The following is a 19,027-nucleotide window of genomic DNA, read 5'->3' as shown; positions in this document are numbered from 1 at the left end:
ACCTTTTCTAATTGTAGTAACTTACTTCTCTCTTACCTTAAGTTAAAATTCTGGAGAAGCGTCATATTATAAAAGAGAACAAGGTCCCATATGTAACCAGAGAGCGAGATGTGATGTCACGCCTGGATCACCCCTTCTTCGTTAAGCTTTACTTCACATTTCAGGATGATGAAAAGCTGTGTATCCTTTTTGTGGTTAGCACTATCTGAAATCATACCAGTTATCCCTCTCATTGTGGAATCACAGCCCCTTTTTTCTCATGAGTAACCCCTTCCCCCAAAAGGAAAGGGTACAGTGTGGCTCCCCACTCCTGTTGCTATGGGACCTCTTGGGTGGCCAATATTCCTGGAGGCAGTAGGTAGTGCCAAACACGGCTGAGGCTCCCTGCTGGGTTGTCTGCTGAGGAAGCCATCAAAGAGTTTTGAGGGTTTTATTGGTAAACATTCTACCTAATAGATTGTTGGTTATTTTAATCCTGGCTGCTGGGTTGCTAGATATCAATGCAAAGGTACTCCCTTCTAACAAGCATCTGTGCAGTATCTGTTAGATATCAAATCCCGTGCTCAAATAAAGCAGAGGACAAGAGAGGAGGGGTGATCTTGAATATCCTTGGGCTCCTGGAGTGTCTGTTGGTGTCTGCCTGCCTCCTTGACTCCTGGGCTATGGAATTTGTTTGGAAAGGACATCTTTTCTGGGTATTTGAGAAGTGCAGGGAGTGACCCACAGGATCTTGAATCATCTTCCTCATGTCCTGAGTGTAGTTCTCCCTTGGGCTTTCAGTCCCTCAGCTTTCTTTAGTGCCTTTGCTCTCTAGGATAGTCCTACTTCTCCAGTAGGTCTTCATTTTGTCCATTTTCTCTTGTCCTTAATTCCCTGAACTTTGGGAGCCCTTTCTTTACTCTTTTCAAACTTTCGTTTAGGAATCAGGGAGGCAGGTCTATGGATCTTGGGGGCAGGCTACACTTGTGAGCCAGGCAGGTGGGTTTTCCTTGCTCCCAAAAGGTGCTCTTCTCTTTCTAGTGGGCCCCACCCCTCTCCTTGGCACCCTCAAAGCTGGTCCAAGCCTCTGAGGGCTTGGCCTCCCTATTTTACCTGGGTGAGGTACCTGGTTTCTCTCTATTCCATCTCTTTCTGTACCATGAACACCAATTCTTCTGTTAAAACTTTGGTGTATTTTGTTCCTACTTTATTTTTTGGTGTAGTGCTAGAGATCCTATCCAGAGCCTCGTGCATATTAAGACATGCTCTAGGGCTGGTGTTGTAGCTTAGTGGTAGTGCGCTCGCACCTAGCAAACATGAGGCCCTGGGTTCGATCCCCTCAGCACCACATAAAAACAAATAAAGGGGGCTGGGGATGTGGCTCAAGCGGTAGCGCGTTCGCCTGGCATGCGTGCGGCCCGGGTTCGATCCTCAGCACCACATACAAACAAAGATGTTGTGTCCGCCAAATACTAAAAAATAAATATTAAAATTATAAAAAAAATAAAATAAAATAAAGGTATTGTGTCCAACTACAACCAAAAAATAAATATATAAAAAAAGACATGCTCTACATTAAGCCACACTCCTAAACCCCTGCTCCACTTTTTTTTAATATTTATTTTTTAGTTTTTTAGGTGGATACAATATCTTTATTTTATTTTTATGCAGTGCTAAGGATCAAACCCAGTGCCTCCTGTGTGCTAGGTGAGTACTCTACCATTTGAGCCACAACTCCAGCCCCCCTGCTCCATTTTTTAAAAAAAATTATTTTTTGTCATACTGGGAACTGAATAGAGGGGAGCTCAGAGCCAGCCCCTTTAAAATTTTGTTTTGAGGCAGGGTCTCACTAAGTTGTCTGGGTTGGACTTGTGATCTTCCTTCCTTAGCCTCCCTAAGGAGGCTTCCTGGGATTATAGGTGTGTGCCACCATGCTTTGGCCCTGTTCCCACTTTTAATACCATCTTTGGCTCCTTCTACTGCTGCCTGAATTTGCTTGTTCTTTTAGAAGTGTTTGTTGTGCTTAGGGAGATGGGGATGTGCTGGTAAACAAGGAAAAGGCTCTGTCCTGGTGGTCTCCCTTTCAGAGAAGGAGTTGGAGAGTATCACACTGTCACAGATGTCCAGGTAGCAGGATGAGCTACAGAAAGTAGAAAGGCCGCAATGTGCAGGTATCTGGAAATGTGGGCCTCTCTAAGTTCAGTGGACTTGCAAGGGCAGGAGAGAATGTGAATCTGAGGAATAGGCAGTCTGTGGGTGGAAGTGGGTCAGTTCTGTGAACCATGATGACCTGGCACCAATTTTGGATTTTGTCCTATTTGTGCTGGGGAACACAGGGTTTGCCCCAACTCTGCCCCCTCATAGTCCATACTGAGGAATGGGAGCTAGAGGCAGTTGGGGGCTGGGCAGGAGAAAGTGGAGTCAGGTGATTTCTGGTATTTGCCCTCAGAGTATATAGTGCTATTACTTAGCCAGGAGAGACTAGGCTGGGGGCAGATACTGTGTTGGCATATGACACATATGCTGGTGCTTGCTCTTCAAGGACTGAGTGGGCTGTTGGGTGGCTGTCATCAGAGCTCTGGAGGCTCACCCAGGATGATGTGCAGATCCAGAGTGGGCTAGCTGGCACCCAAAGAAGGAGGAGACTGTGATAAGTTGTTGCCAGTTAATAAGGAGCCTGGAGACCTGGAGGCTACAGGATCAGATTTGTTCCAGTAGGGTGATAGTTGCTCAGCCAGCTGCTGCCCAGCAGTCAAATACATGGGCCTGGGCCTGGGCCTGACCAGGATTTGCATTTATACAAGTTATTGGCTATTGGGTGGACGCTTCTTAGGGCAGTGTTCAAGACTGAGCGGTGAGGCAAGTGGAGATAAAATACTCAAGTGGGCTCTTCCTGGTGGTTTTCCCTTAGTATCACTTTAGTGGTCTGGTAGTGGCAGACCTGTGGCCTGGAGAGGCCTTTTTTGGTGGTGGTTTTAGCTCTGATTGAATAGTGGCATGTAGGGTAGAGCCTGCTGTCTCCCAGTATCATTTATGGTCCCCACCTCTGCTGCTTATGTGACATTCATTAGCCGCCTCATCACGTTGTTCATGTCTCTATCTTTATCACCTCTGAGGCTGCCTTGGTCCCTCCCTCGTGTCCCCTGGGACCCAGTGTGAATTCACGCCTCTTTGAGGGTTTCTAGCTACCAGATAACCAGAGGTCCAAGGCCTTGGCTTCCTGCAAGCCTGCTGCACGATGTGTCCTATTGGCTGGGAGTCTTTGTTCTGTCAGCTTTGCATTACCACCACGAAATGCCTGAGGCGGCCAGCTTTTTGAAGAGAAGCAGTTTGTTTAGCTTGTTTGGAGAAAGTCCTAGTGCATGCTGTAGCCATGTGGTGGATGGTGAATGGCAGAGTAGGTACAGAGAAAGGAGCAAATCTCAAGTCAGAAAGTAGAGACAGTGGATGTAGCAGGGTTTGCTCCTTTATGAAAACCCTCTCTTGAGAACTTCCCAGGAATTGCTTCACGTTCAGTGACCTGAGTCTCTAACACAGCTCCATTTTCACTACCTTCCAGGATTGCTACTCTAGCAACCAAGTCTCAATTACAGGTACCCTTGAGGGACATCAAAACCATATCCAAACCATAGACAGCTTGAACAGAACAATAATCACTTGACTTCATCTCCTCCTAGTGTCATGGCTGATGGGACCAGCTCTGAATCCAAATGAGAATGCTTTTGCTATCTGGTTTTCAGATGGGTCTGGCTAGAGCAGTGCAGGTGGAGAGGACTCCAGGTCACTTTACCATTGAGCCACATCCCTATTCCTTTTTATTTTTTGAGACAGGCTCTCACTAAGCTGTTTAGGGCCTGCTAAGTTTCTAAGGCTGGCCTTAAACTTACAATTCTCTTGCCTCAGTCTCCTGAGCTGCTGGGATTATGGGCATGAGCTTATGCACATAGTATTCTTTTTTTTTTTTTTTTTTTTATTTTTTTTTTAGTTGTATATGGACTCAATGCTTTTATTTGTTTTTATGAACCCAGTGCCTCACACTTGCAAGGCAAGTGATCTACCACTGAGCCACAATTCCAGCCCTGCACATATTATTCTTGATGATTAAGATAAATTCATTTAGACCCAGGACCACAAAAATAAAGACAAATTCCAAAACCCCAGAAGGTCATGAGGTCTCACTCACCTCCCACAAGGATAAGACTCAGGGACTTCTGCTTCACTCAGCATCCCTGGTATACATTGTGTTGAAAAGAAAATGAAACTTTGTCTCCATGAATAAGTGCCTAGATGTGACACCATCTCTCTTTAACTGTAATCTCCAGTGGGAGAGGGGAGTGGTTGATTAAGTGCATTTTCTTGTCACTACCTGCAGTGACTTCAGAGTGAGTCCACCTATCCTCAGGACAGTATGAGGGTAGACAGAGCCTGTGGACGCCTTGCTACAGCCTGGAAACAGGCAAGTGGGTCCATTCAGGGCCTGCTGTGGTTCTTTACCAGATGCAGTGTAGGCCACCAGGAGAGCAAGCATAATCGCCTGGCCAAGCAGAAAGCCCTCCACCCCCAGAGCATTTCTGCCTTGACTCAAGTCTGAGCAGTGAGGGGCCTTCCTCTTCATGCATAGTTGAAGGCTGGAGGAGTCTTATCTTCCTCCAGTTCCTGTGAAGGCTGATTAACACCTGTTTGCCCTTGTGATGCCCCACTTGCAGAGAGGAGTCAAGAACACTGCCTCTGGGCTCAGGGCTGAACTTTGGTCCCTCTCCTTTTGCTTTGTGATCTTGAGTCAGTTGCTTGATCTCTAATCCAGGTTCCTGCTCTGCAAATCGCAGGTGTTGGGCTTACTGGGTATGTTTGAGAGAGATCTGCCACCTCTGCCTACCCCTAACTGCCCTGGCCTAGAGGGTGGAGAATGTGCTTAGGATTCTGATAGAGCACCTTGGGATGAGGAAGGCATGTGACTATGGAGAACTAGCAGCCTGAGTAGTAATCCTGGGCACCTGCTGTGTTCAGACCTGCTGATCACCTCTCCCCCCATGCTTAGCAGAGGCATGTCCTTTATGCAGAAAACAGGAACCAGTGAGAGGTTGGATAAAAGTCAAAGCTATGAAGCTGGAAGAGGCAAGAAATTGCTTCCTCAGGATGTGACTGAGGCTGTCTCACACCTGGGCTCCTAACTAGTAGTCTTATGGGCAGCCCAGGTGGAGTCAGAACTAGCAGTTCCATGGCCCCAGCCTCCCTTGTTGGGGGCAGGCAGGGTGAGGTGAGGGGGCCCTGGTGGAGACCCTCTGCATTCTCCAGTATAATGAGGTATACTTGCTTTTTGTTTTAGGTTTTGTGAAAACTTGTCCCATTGGGGAGGTGTGAGTGATCAGAGATGGGCCTGACAGGGGTGGCATTGGTTGTGGTGTTTTCCCTCCTTCATTGATAGGAGTTGACCATGCCTTGGCAGACAGAAACCAGACCAAGAAGGCTGGCCTGGCACCATGAACACAAGCCACCCTTACAGTAGTAAACATTGGGTCTCCAGTAGCCACTGCTTAAGGTAGTAAACATTGGGTCTCTCTGTTCTGGACTGCCATGGAGGTGAAGCACCTAGAGATTTCTAGTATGAGGCACAAATGTCCAGTGCTTCCAGGGGAAACAGTTATATGGGAGCTGTTCTTGTCAGCCTTCCTTTCCCTCAGAAGGAGAATTCAGATGGAACATGTCTCGGTGCGGGGTGCTGAGAGTAGGCTGACTGTCCCTTGTGTCTCCCCAGTGGGTGCCTCACAAATAAATCAAATGAATTGAGAAATTTATACAGTGCTGGTCATGGTGGTACATGCCTGTAATCCCAATGGCTCTTCTTTTACAATGCATGTCACTTGTTCATGGAAGTAGAACCACATGCAGGACAATTGGCATGACACTTGGAGCTCTGTGCGTTTAAGCAGGGTTCTTGGTCAGGACCTGTCTTCCAGAGCTGTTCTGTTTTCACCTGAAGCCACACATGCATTGGTGCCCTGGCCAGGGTCTGTAGGCATGACAGCCATCTGTAGTGGTTCCCTTTCATATGTCTACAGACACTTCTGGGGACCATGTCCAGAAGGGCAGTCTGGGATGAGTCGTGTTGTCTGTTTTTCCAGGAACTGTGTCATTGTGTTCTTAGAAGCCCCAAGGCTGGTGCCTGGTCTTGGAGCTGGCCTGGATCTGACTCAAAAAAGGGTGACTGTCTTGGGTCACAGGTAGCTTCAGTTTGCATTTAATAAAACATGTTCCTACTGGGCTGTTAAGGTTAGTTTTAAAACAACAAATTTTCTACCAATCTTCCTTAACTGTACAATATTCAGATTTTGGCCTTAGTTATGCCAAAAATGGAGAACTGCTTAAATATATCCGCAAAATCGGTTCATTTGATGAGACTTGTACCCGATTTTACACAGCTGAGATTGTGTCTGCTCTAGAGTATTTGCATGGCAAGGGCATCATTCACAGGTAACCTGATGGCCACCTAGGGTGATATGTGTGGGATGGTCAGTGTAATGATTGGGCCAGCAGCCATTTGGCCTACAAGCTACTGCTGATGCCCAGACCATCCCAGGCCTCTAAGATCAGCGTGGGTTTATGTTGTGGTGGGTGGGATATAGGTGCCAGGTGAGAAAAGGTTGAAGTCAGAGGAATATGCATGTTGAGTGTCTTCCTTCAGTCACCAGATCACAGTGGCCAGGTGTCTTCCTGCCTAGGCAGTAACTTGTACCATCTTGACTAGTGCTTTTATTTTATCAGTTGTAGCTTTTGTGTATACTTATTTCTGATCTCTTTTTCCAAATTGGAAGTATCCATAAGCTCTTTCTGAGTTAAAAATGATAGATTATACTGTAGTAAAACATTTATTAAAATGATAGATGGTATTATGAAGTGATATAATTACAATGACCTTATTGTATGCAGTTGATATTTATTTGGTGTGGACTTAGGGGCTTGTATTTTTGCTTTAATCCGTAAAGATGGTAAGTATTCATCACATCATCACTGCGTTGTTGTCATCAAAAGATAAAGTATGTAATAATGCTGCTGTTGTATTTCATCTCAAATATAAATATCTACTTTTACAGGGACCTTAAACCAGAAAACATTTTGTTAAATGAAGACATGCACATCCAGATCACAGATTTTGGAACAGCAAAAGTTTTAACCCCAGAGAGCAAACAAGGTGTGTGAGTTTGGTTTCCAGCAGAGCTTAGCTCTGTGCTTAAAACTGAAAGCAACTTCTGAGAAATGTGTAGCATTGTGTGGTCTTTAGCATTACTGCAGAGACTCATGGTGCCTTTCTTGGGGTCCCACTGTAGGGCACCAGGCAGCATGTCCAGTCTAGAAGGTGTAGGAAAGGAGGCTCTGTTCTTGTGAGTGTCCTGTGGCCCATCCTCCCATGAGTTTTTGCAGAGCTGCCTGGCCTCTCCTTCTGTGCTTGGGCTCCCTGTGAGAGAAAGACATTGGAGGAAAGTGCTGGGGGATGAATGTGCTGGCCACAGGCTTGGAGCACCAGTGTGCTGGTGGAAGTAAGACTCCAACATAAGCATCTCCAGTGCTGCTACTCTTGTTGAATAGGGGGGTGGTGATGGTTCTGGCCTCTCCACCAGCAGCCAGCTAGTTCATGGGAGCTAGAGTGGATTATACCCAGCTTCCTGACCAGTTCTGTCTGCAGGGTGCTACTAGGAGGAGCCAGCCTGTTCCCCCATGCAGCGCAGGCTTCCCGTGCTAGAGTCTGTGTCTTTCTGGGTGCTGTTTATATGGAGGGTTCTTGTCCAGGTTCTGTCTGCCCTTTAACCGCTTTGTAGTTTTTGAGTTGTTTGGCCTCCTCCTGGATTGGGAATATCTCTGTCAGTCCTAAAGCACTGCCCTGGGGGGATAAAAGCAAACCTACCAGTCAAGGAAGAGATGCTTATTGACTCCAGTGTCTTAGATGATAGTCTATTCCCCTGGTGCTTCTGAAAGCTCCTAAACCTGGATCTGTTGGACTTGTTAATAGTAATCATATTACTGGCTGGTAATTCTGTTTTCATGTACTTGATTTAACCTCATAGCTACAAGCATTGTCTAGCTGGGCGCAGTGGCGCATATCTATAATCCCAGCAGCTCAAGAGAATTACAAATTCAAAGCCAGCCTCAGCAATTTAGCAAGGCCCTAAGCATCTCAACGAGACCGTCCCTAATATAAAAAGGGGCTAGGGATATGGCTCAGTGGTTAAGTGTCCCTGGGTTCAGTACCAAAAAACAAAACAAAACAAAAAACCAAACACATTGTCCACTACAAAGTTGAACCAAATGTCTGCCAGGTTTTTGTGCAGGGATCTGTCAGCTCCTTGTCCTGCCTGTGCTGACTCTTCCTGCATGATACGAGTCCATGGTATATCTTGGGCAGCAGGACTGGGACATCTTTGGCCCCCCATCAGCTATGGGAGCCGTACCTGGGCTGTGCTCTGTGCATCTTCCTTTTTGTAGATTTTCTTCAGAATCTGATAGTTTAGCCAGGGCTTGTGCCCTACAGCCACTTAAAAATATATAAAAATTTAAGTGCATTTGTGAATTAGTGAAATAAACCTTTTCTTCTAGAAAGGTTTTCTGCTAGAAGTCCTTATGGTGTTGTATAACCCAGGACAGTTGCTTGTATATGCAGAGGAGGTGGCAGGGTTGTTTCCTTCTTAGAGGAAAAGGGACAAATATCTGATTCATTTTAGTAACTTCTCTTTGGAGTAGTTCACAATCAGAATTTATTCCTGTACTGGCTTCTTTTTACTTTCATGCATAGTTAGTTCCCCTAAAACATCTTTTTTTTTTTTTTTTAAGAAAGAGAGAGAAAGAGAGAATTTTTTTAATATTTATTTTTTAGTTTTCGGCGGACACAACATCTTTGTTTGTATGTGGTGCTGAGGATCGAACCCGGGCTGCACGCATGCCAGGCGAGCGCGCTACCACTTGAGCCACATCCCCAGCGCCCCCCAAAACATCTTGAAATCTTCTAGAATAAGGTGTTGGTGGGAGCAGGGTCACCCAGGTTCCCTAGCTGTGGGCATCTTGCACTCTCCTCCTAGACAGAGGCTATGCCCTGTGTTTGTGAGGGCAGATGATGGGCAGTGGAGCAGGGCAATTGAAAAGGGCATGTGGGATTGATGAGGGATTCTAGTTTTGCCCTTACCTGAGGATCCTTTAGATACATCCTGGTGAAGACAGCTTAATCCACTTGGAGTAAGCAGCTCATCGGTTCCTGGACTTTGCCCTCTTTACAAAAGCCTTGGAAGAGTTTGCGTGTCTTGGAAGTTCAGACTGGGAGTTTGTTTCTGGAAACCCAAGTTCTGACCTATTAAGGTCTTTCTGGTATTCAGCCAGGTGCAAAGGCTGCATTCAGCAAATAGGAAGGAGAGGGGGGGTCAGCGATTGTGGGCAGGGAAGTTAGAGGGGATGGATAGGGAGGTTTTAATCACTGCAGTGGCCCCACATCCCCACCTGTGGTTGGCCATCCTTCAGATCCCCTGGCCAGCTGCCATTTGTCTTTATGCTATGCTGTGGACCTCACATGACTGCCTTGGTCTTGTTATTATTCTAGCGTGGGCAGGACTGCCTGCCTAGGGACAGAAATGGTTGCCTTCAAATGGATTTCCCAGCATTACCAAAGTATGCCCATCCTCCCACCCAGCATAGCTCTGTCTGTCTTGATAGAGTTTGCTTTGGTCTTTCAGTATGGGCCTGTTCCTTTATGGATTGATGCTTACTGAAAAATGGCCCCTTGTAAGTTGTACCATTGGAGTCCCACTAACAGTCCTGCATGTTCCCTCAGATCCTTGTTAATGCCATGCATTTCATTCTTTTTTTTTTTTTTTCCTGTTTGCCAACTTGATATGCTATTGTGGTGTTTTTGTTTTGTTTTGCTTTTTGTTTGTTTGTTTGTTTTGGGAGGGAGGTACTGAACTCAGGGGCACTTAACCACTGAGTCACATCACCAGCCCTATTATTTTTTAGAGATAGGGTCTCACTGAGTTGCTTTGTGCCTCGGTTTTGCTAAGGCTGGCTTTTGAACTTGTGATCCAGCTGCCTCAGCCTCCAGAGCTGCTGGGATTCCAGGTGTGCACCACTGTGCCCGACACTTTTTTTTTTTTTTTTTAGAGCTTTATAGTAGTTGGGTTTATCCTGACAAACTCATACAGCGCGAAATTCAGTTTCAGTTCATGATCCCCCCCCCACCTTTTCCCTCCTGTCCTCCCTCTTCTCTCCCATTCTCCTTCCTGTACGCTACTAGACTTCCTTTTGGTCTAAACTATTGTGTTTTAATTTGGGGCTGTGGTTGTGGCTCAGCAGTAGAGTGCTCACCTAGCAGTGCAAGGCCCTGGGTTCGATCCTCAGCACCACATAAAAAAATAAATAAAACAAAGGTATTGTGTCCAACTACAACTAAAAAATAAATATTAAAAAAAACTATTGTGTTTTAATTTACATTTCTTGGGTTCACTACATGGTTGAGTGGACTCTTTTGTTTTTGACTCTTGGTTTGGTTTTCTTTCCTCTTGGGCCTCCTTGGTGTCCTTGAATAGTATCTTTCAGGGTCCTGGCAGGACACAAATGCAGCCAAGAAGACTTCAGAAAACCGTTTACTGAAAGGACCATTTATATGACTGAAGGACGAACTAAGCTGGGTTCCTACAGAGAAGCTGTGGGCCTTCCTCAGCCTGGCCGCATAGGGTGGGAGGGATGGCTTAGAACTGGTTTGCAAGCAGGACAGGTGGTAGCAACTGCAGTGAGTGAACCAGACCTGCCAGTTCCTTGTGTACAGGCAGCTGGGCCCCAGCTGTGGTGCTGCTTTGTCTGTCTGTACTATGACTGATGAGTCCCCATGGTCCTAAAACCCTGGGGTCTCTGATGATGAATGGGTCCAGAGGGTCTGCGTACCAATCCTGTGACCTATGGATGAACCTCAAGTAATCTAGAACTGAAGGTAGCCAAATGTGGAGAGTTTCTGGAATGGAGGCTTTCAGTCTTACTGGCCTTGGAGCCCCTGTATGCCCGAGCTGTTGGTGACTGAGAAGAGGGTGGTCTCTGGCCTACAGCCGTTTGTTGTGGCTACTGTGCATCCGTGTATGTTTAGGTGCTGCACGTCCAACAGTGAACACAACAGACAGGGCCCCTGTTCTCATGCTGCCCTGCTGCAGTGACAGGATGATGAGTGTGCGTCATGAATGCTTTTTACAGTCATATATCATATCAGGTGGGAGTTGCCAGGGAGGATTGCACAGTGTTCTGGGGTCCAGCAGGCATTTTTGGGTGGGGCATAAAGAGTCTGGCTCCTGAGAGAGCTCAGTTTGCTCCAGGTGACCCTCACTGAGCTGACAGCAAGCTCCTCTCTGCTGTGTTTGTACTATGATATCTTGGGGAATGCACCAGCTGTGTAGTTGTTGGTGGGCAGGGGATTACAGCTCCAGATATAACCTTTTCTTTCTCTCTCCTCAGCCAGGGCCAACTCATTTGTAGGAACAGCGCAGTATGTTTCTCCAGAGCTGCTCACAGAGAAGTCGGCTTGTAAGAGGTAATATGCTTTTATCTAATCATGTTTCTCTTCTCTCTATGGTAGCTACTAGGTTTCTTCATGAGAAATTAATATTTGAAAGAGGAACTTTGGTGGCCTTTATATAGTCAAGCTTACTTTGAAAAAAATCATAACATTTTGCTTTTCTTTGATACACATGTATGCTCCTTTATCATTATATTTCATATTTCAGGGTTAGTTGTTGATCTTTGGTTAGTTATTTGCTCTTGTTCCTTTAGGAAACTGCTCAGTGGCAAAGTACTGTTGCTGTGCTATAAGGCTGTGGCAGCTGTGCACTGTTTAGTGTCACAGAGTCTGCAGAGGTGGGCAGAGGCCCAGGAACCATGGGAAGTGGAGGTTTGCAGCTAGGTACAACCAGTCCTGGTACAGGCACAGTGGTCACAGCAGTGAGGGTTTTTGCAGGATGCAGCTGGGCCTTGGTGGTGCTCTCAGTCATGAATACTAGAAGAGCTTTTGCTGGTCCAGGAATGGGTTCTGTTTGTAAGAGGGCAGGAGGATCAGTCTGCAGAGCAGTTGATCAGCAGCTGATGGCCTGGAATAGGGAAGAGTTGAAGTGCTGTCTTGGAAGACTGAGAGAGGTAGCACTAGATTCTGTGCTCAGGTTTGGAGAGCAGTTCTAGGCAACAGCTCTGTGGAATGAAGATGTAGCTGGGCTCTCCTCTCCCTGGACCAGTCAAGCTCTGCTTTAGTGTCTGATTTGGCTCAGCTACTGGGTCCATTGTCACACAGTCTCCTGCGGACAGTCAGTGTCCTACTCTGACAGGTAACAAGGGGCTGCCCCTGTGAGAATGAATGAGTGATTCTGATTAAGCCCCTCGGTTTCTAAGCTTGGAAGTTTTGAAAACTCAAGGGTAGTGCCATGGCACACACATAATGGATGCATGGAAGGTGCTCTGAAAAATTAAACTTGAGCATCTCAGTTGTAATGGGCTTCTCTATTTTGGTTTTTCTCATTCAGTCATGAGATTTTGAATTCTGAACAAGGGCCAGACAGAGCTGCCCAGTGGGAGTGATTCTGCCCCTGGGGACATTTGGCCCTGTCTGAAGACAGTTTGGGTTGTCAAAACAGGGGTGTAGAGTGCTTTTGACCTGCAATAGGTGAAGGCCAGGGATGCTGCTCAGCCTCTTATAGTGCAGAGGATGCATCAGCCAGGGTGCACAGTGTGAGGTGGTAGGTGTGGCCTCCTGACTTCCAAGTGTGTTATATCATTGTCTGAGAATTGGCTTTCCTTGCTATCAGTTCTGCTCTGGGTGACAAGCTCGTCAGCACTGATGGGTGCAAGCACCTAGACCACTCTGCGTGAAGCAGGGACATACATGCATGTTTGTGTGTGTAGCTCATGTTCTCTGTGTGGGGATAGACAAGAAATGACTGGGGCAGGGAACAGGGTTTTAAGGGAGACATCACTGTGTATTTCTTTTGCTTTTAACTTTCTAAATCTTGGGATATTCCTTTACCTGTTAAATCTCAATTCTCTGTGTATTTCAATGAAATTGACAGTTGTATTAAAATAGATTGGTTGGAAATTATAATCTAGAGTGTATATATTATTACATTAATATGAGCTGATGTCTATTAATATTACTATCATTGTTGTGTTATATAATTATACTGTTATATAAATTTATGTTACGTACTATATTTAAGTTTTGGGTGTTATTTTTTTTTATTTTTATTTTTTTTGGTATTAGGCATTGAATCCAGGGGCACTTTATTACAAAGCTACATCCCCCAATCCTTTTTATTTTTAAATTTATTTTTAAATATTTTTTAGTGGTTGACAGACTTTTATTTTATTTATTTGTATGCAGTCCTAAGAATTGAACCCAGTGCCTCACACATGCTAGGCAAGTGCTCTACCACTGAGCTACAATCCCAGCCCTTTATTCTTTTATTTTGAGACCAGATCTTGTAAGGTGCTGACCCTCTTGCTATATTGCTGAGGTTGGCCTTGAACTTGGGATCCTCCTGCCTCAGCCTCTCAGCCACTGGGATTATAGGTGTGCATCACCATGCCCGGCCTGTATTTGTTTTTATAGGTGTTAACATCTGGGACAGTGGGACAAATGGGTTAAAAATAATTGAGAATTCTTTTCATATTTGAAAGGAGATTCCTAGCCATGTGCGATGGTGCATGCCTATAATCCCAGAAACTCAGGAGGCTGAAGCAAGAATATTGCAAGTTTGAGGCCAGTCTCAGCAATTTAGTGAGACCCTGTCTTGTAATAAAAAGTAGAAAGCACTGGGGATGTAGCTCAATGGTAGAGCACCCTGGGTTCAATTGCCAATACCAATAAAGGGGGAAGGTCCTACTAATTGTTAAAAATTCTCAGAAAATGATTCTCCAGATGAGTGTGTTGGCACTTTCCTATCATCCCAGCTACTCAAGAAGCTGAGGTAGGGAGATTGTAAGTTTGAGACCAATTAAGACAAATTAGTGAGATCCTGTCTCAAAGTAGAAAGGTTAGGGTTAGGGTTAGGGTTAGTTGCTCAGTGTTAGAGCACTTGCCTTGAATGTGGGAGGCCCTGGGTTCAAGCCACAGTATTGCAAAAAGAAAAAAAAAGAAGAAGAAGAAGAAGTCTGCAAGCCCACTTGCAGATAATAACTTGGTATATTTTTCGTGTCTACATTAAATGTGTTAATGTAGTTTGATACAAATGGAGTCATTGCATGGCCAGTATAAATCCTGATCCTCATGATTCTGTGATGAACAGTTCCCATGTCATTAAGATTATCTGCCAGCCTCTTTACTAGTTGTGTAATTTTCTGTTGCATGAGTTTATCATAGTTCATCAAACTGTCCCTTTGCTGCTGGATGCTTGAGGTGGTGCTGGTGTGTCTGCTATGTGCTGCTGGGCCCCCTCTGGGTATGAGGAAGGTACCAGGGCTCTGACTCAGGGGGGTGCCCTGTCATTCATCTGGTGGGAAAGACAAAGCCACAGTGAACATTTAAGGACTTCTTGGTATATAACGCTTTCCACAACCATTATACTGGGTCCCCCCCTTTTATTATTTTGTATGGAGGGGTGCTGGGGATCGAACTCTGGGGTGCTCTGTCACTAAGCTACATCCACAGCCCTTTTAAAATTTTTTAAAATTTTCAAATACGGTCTTGATAAGTTGCCCAGGCTGGCCTTGAACTTGCCATCCTCTTGCTTCAGCCTCCTGTGCATCTAGGATTACAGGCATGCACCACTTCTACTGGTTCCCTTCTATTATTGTATTAAAAAGACATATAAATTTCTAAAATACAAGCTCATGATAAAACATTGAAATAGGTAAAGAAAGAGGAAAAAAACAAAAAGAAAACAGAACAAAAAGCAAAACATTGAGATAATTCACAGAGGAGGAAGAAGCTGCCCCAGAGCCATTTTTGTATGAATTCCCACAATCCAGAGAGGATTCAGAGAGGCTACAGGTTTGACTGCCCTGCCCCTCTGTTTGCACATTGAAGGGCATGTGCTTGACTCCCTGTTTTTTCTTACGTCACTCTCTATTTTAACTAAACACTAAAGAAAACCAAATGTAAACTAGTTACTGAGTTCAATGTAAATTAATATTTTAAATGCTCTTTACCCTGTTATGACTCACATTTCTTATTTTTAAAACCAACCTAAGTGTCCTGGCCTGCTGTGCTGGTGATGCTGGGGTGAGAACAGAGCCTTCACCCAGGCTTGGTCACTCTGGCTGGCCTACTGTCTAGAGCAGTGGTTTTCACCCATGTCCTATGATGTCATCTTTCAGAATGCCAGGCCACTGTCAGCAGCCTGTGAGCCCTGTGCATACCCAGTCTTGCAGGGAGCTGGGAATGGAAGGCAGGACTTGGAATAAATACTGTAAAGCCATCACAGTACACTGAGAGTGGGTGGGAGAGCCAGACAGACTTGGAATGCTATGAGGGCAGATGAACAGCAGTCTTAAGATCTTTGACAGCTGGGGACATTCTGGAAACAATTTAGAGACATTTAGAACTGTGCTGTTTTCCCTTGAAAATGGGTAATCCAAATGTTTATAAAGGAAGGGCAGGGCTTTTTACAGCAGAGTACGAGAAAGGAAGGGCAGAGTCTCCTTTATGAGTATCCTGTGGATGAGCCTCTTGACTCTGTGGCATGCGACATTCACACCTGTTCTGATGTGAGCTCAAATGGGTTAGTCTCAAGTGTACCACCTGCAGTGGTGAGGCCAGCTCCTTCAGCCTGCTCCTCAGCACTGAAAGGAGTTTGCTTCTGTCAGACTGTTCCTGGTGTCATCCCTGGAAGCCATGTGACCATCCATCTTCACTCTCTTACTGCTGCAGCCTGATTGCAGTAGCCTGGCATGGTGTGACATTGGCAGTGAACTCTGCTGTCTCTTAGGGTGGATGGAGAAGTTGTGAACCCCTGGTGGAGGTGGCAAAGCTTCAAGGGCAGCTGAACCCAGCTGGTGGCACTTGCTAGCCTTTGGGCCCATGGCCCTGGGGAAGCTCCCCAGAAGGGCAGTTCGTATCTCACACATACCTGGTCCCAAGAGACAGGAGTACCTGGTGGCCGAAACTGGTGTGGCATGGAAGAAGTGGAAAGTGAACTGTGCTCATCATTTAAATTATACCAATGCCATTTTTCTTTGTCTTCTCCCTACCTTAAAGTTCAGATCTTTGGGCTCTTGGATGCATAATATACCAGCTTGTGGCAGGACTCCCACCATTCCGAGCCGGGTAAGGAGACTCCCAGGCTTCTGAACCCATCACAGTACACCCAATTGCCTGACAGAGTGGAAGGGGTGCAGTAACAGGGGCCATACCCAGCTGGGAAGGAATTTCCACCGTGACTTATAAGTGCACAGGGCTTGGTGGCTTGTGGGTGGTCTTTTGAGATAAGGGCAACCCTGAATCATTCTAGGAAAGGTCATTCAGCACTGGAGGTGTAAACAAAAGTCCTGTCCAAATGACTGCTTTTTCCCCCCCGCCCACAGAAATGAATATCTTATATTTCAGAAGATCATTAAGTTGGAATATGACTTCCCAGAAAAATTCTTCCCTAAGGCAAGAGACCTTGTAGAAAAACTCTTGGTAAGTATTCTGAATGTTCTCTTGATGGGGGATCCCATTACACTACCACCCATTGTATCCTCTGACCCTGTAATCCTGTGTCATTGGAAAGATACATCCAGGGTTGATGGATTCTAAATAGAATTGTGTCTTTATCTCATCTCATTATAAGCCCCCTTCAATTTCCAAATGTCTGATTCCTGACTTTAATAAGACAGGTTAATTACTGTTATCATTTTGAATGTGCTCAATATCACATAGCATTTTAAGTTACTGCTCTTAGAGCAACTAGAGTTATTATGGTGGCAGATGGTTGTAAATCCTACTTAAGTGTCATCTGCTGATGTCAACTTTAGAGTAAACTACATGAAGATTTTAAAGATAAACCCAGGTGATGAAACAGAGATACAGATTTAATTAGGAAAGGTAAATCAATTTATATTCCAGAAACTGAAAGTGACCTGGCCCTGGTTGCTTTGGACTCTGAGCTTCCTCCCTCTCTTGATTTTAGGGGAGCAGGGTCAGCTCTTCTTTGCTTTCTGCTCTGTCTCCTTTCCTAGTACCCCTTGAGGTCCTGGGGGCACATCCCCTCCCTAGTGTCCCCACTTGTTATCCAGGCTGATTGCTCTGTTATTAGAGCCAATTGGGTCATTTTTTTTCTTATTTTAAGACTTTTAACTGCAAACTTGAAAAAGGTACTTTGCTGCTGCCACTGTGTTTTGAAATGGAGATTCATTTTCACCTGTGGGAGTCTTTGGGCAGAGCCCCTCAAGTGAGGCAGGAACCCAGAGAGGCCTCAACCACCCCTACAGCCCCACAGAAGGAGTGGGCAGGCCTTGAGGTGGACCGTGTTGCCTCTGCTCTTTCTAGGAGTGACTGAGAATCAGAAAGAATTGCTCAAAAAAAAAAAAAAAAAAATTGGTCAAAAATTACATTTTGACTCAGGCAGTAACTTGTCTTGACTGTCATTTAAGGTTTTAGATGCCACAAAGCGATTAGGCTGTGAAGAGATGGAAGGGTATGAACCTCTCAAAGCTCATCCATTCTTTGAGTCCATCACATGGGAGAATCTGCACCAGCAGACACCTCCGAAGCTCACAGCTTACTTGCCAGCCATGTCAGAGGACGACGAGGACTGCTATGGCAATGTAAGCTGACCCCTGTTGGGATAGCCTGGGCAGAGAAGAGTTGTGCTTGTCATGCTATGTGAACATGGCTCCTCTGTGCACTCAGGGTCCGTGCCCACATGCTACAGGACACTGATTTGTGTGATTAGTGGCTGAAGTATGAGCCAGTATTGTAAACCTATCGGTGGTAAAATGCTTCGCTGCCATGAGGCCTGGGTGGGCTAATTCCTTTCTCTCATATCTTCAGCTGTGAAAAGTCTGGGGAGTTTTCCCTCAGGAGTGAGTCTGGAACCCAGTCCTGGGTTGGGAAGCAGTGCCCTGGAGGCATCCCTGAGCTCCTGGCACTGGGTCTCCTGGTGGCTCATTATTGTAGTGCCATTATAATTGTGTCTAAGATGTTCAGGAATATTGCTTATCTTTCCAAAAAAAGCTTAGAGTGCTGCTCTTTGAACTCGCAGGAATGTACATGGAGGGTGGACTCTGGTCACTGCAGCTTGATGCTCAGCAGGAACTGGAGCCAGTTATGAGGGTACATCACCTGGCTCTATGAACATCTCTGTCACTGGTTTTGAAGCTCCTTGTCTCCCAAGGCTTAACCACACACACAGGATCTTAAGTACACTTATTCTTAAAACTTTTTATCCTGGAAAATGGGAAACATGCAAAAAAGGGCAGAAAGGTATAAGGAGCTATGGTATGCCCACCTCCAGCCTTCAGTCTTTTTTATCCAAGCTCCTCTTATCATCTTCCATTGTTACCCCTCAACATTTAAGTTTGATTTAAAAATTCACTATCTCCTAGGTGTGGTGGCACATGTCTGTAATCCCAGCTACTCAGGAGGCTGAGGCAGGAGGACCACAAGTTCAAGGCTAGTCTGAGGAACTTAGAGAGACTCCATCTCAAAAAATAAAAAGGGCTGGGGGATGTAGCTCAGTGGTAAAACACCCCTGGGTTCAATCTCTAGTACTACCACACAAAAATAAATAAATAAATAAAAATTAGTATTATAAAAGTTTATTATGATTGACAGTTCATTTTTCTTGTTTGATTCTATCATCATGGCTTATTCTAACCAGTTAGAGTAAGTTCATAGGGTTCTGCTTCAGTTGACTGAGGAGTTCTAGCTCATATCTAAAAGTCTTCCAAAGCTAAATTACAGTCACTACTGGTTTCATCCCATAGAGATCACGTGTTCAGTTCAAGAGTGCTATACCACTGAGCTACATCTACCCAGTTCTTTTAATTTTTGAGATAGGGTCTCCCTAACTTGCTGAGGATCCCACTAAGTTGCTGAGACTGGCCTCGAATTTGTGATCCTCCT

The 19,027-nt window shown here is 45.4% G+C and overlaps 1 protein-coding gene across 3 annotated transcripts in view; it reads left to right on the top strand.

Annotated features, from left to right (window-relative positions):
• Positions 1-19,027, top strand: part of Pdpk1 (3-phosphoinositide dependent protein kinase 1) — a 70,000-nt gene that overhangs the window by 31,893 nt on the left and 19,080 nt on the right. For all 3 annotated transcript variants that reach the window (XR_007342631.1, XR_007342632.1, XM_015490871.2), the window contains exons 4-10: positions 43-180; positions 6,306-6,450; positions 7,071-7,168; positions 11,455-11,530; positions 16,178-16,246; positions 16,504-16,600; positions 17,554-17,727. Coding sequence is in view for 1 of the 3 variants with exons in the window: in XM_015490871.2 (XP_015346357.2) it covers positions 43-180; positions 6,306-6,450; positions 7,071-7,168; positions 11,455-11,530; positions 16,178-16,246; positions 16,504-16,600; positions 17,554-17,727 (797 nt within the window). In the remaining 2 variants the exon portion in view is untranslated. The remainder of the gene's footprint in view (positions 1-42; positions 181-6,305; positions 6,451-7,070; positions 7,169-11,454; positions 11,531-16,177; positions 16,247-16,503; positions 16,601-17,553; positions 17,728-19,027) is intronic.

This window comes from Marmota marmota, unplaced genomic scaffold (genome assembly GCF_001458135.2).
Source record: "Marmota marmota marmota unplaced genomic scaffold, marMar, whole genome shotgun sequence".
Classification (NCBI taxonomy): Eukaryota; Metazoa; Chordata; class Mammalia; order Rodentia; family Sciuridae; genus Marmota; species Marmota marmota.
The sequence above is the reverse complement of the archived record's forward strand: the minus strand, read 5'-3'. Positions and strand labels throughout refer to the sequence as shown.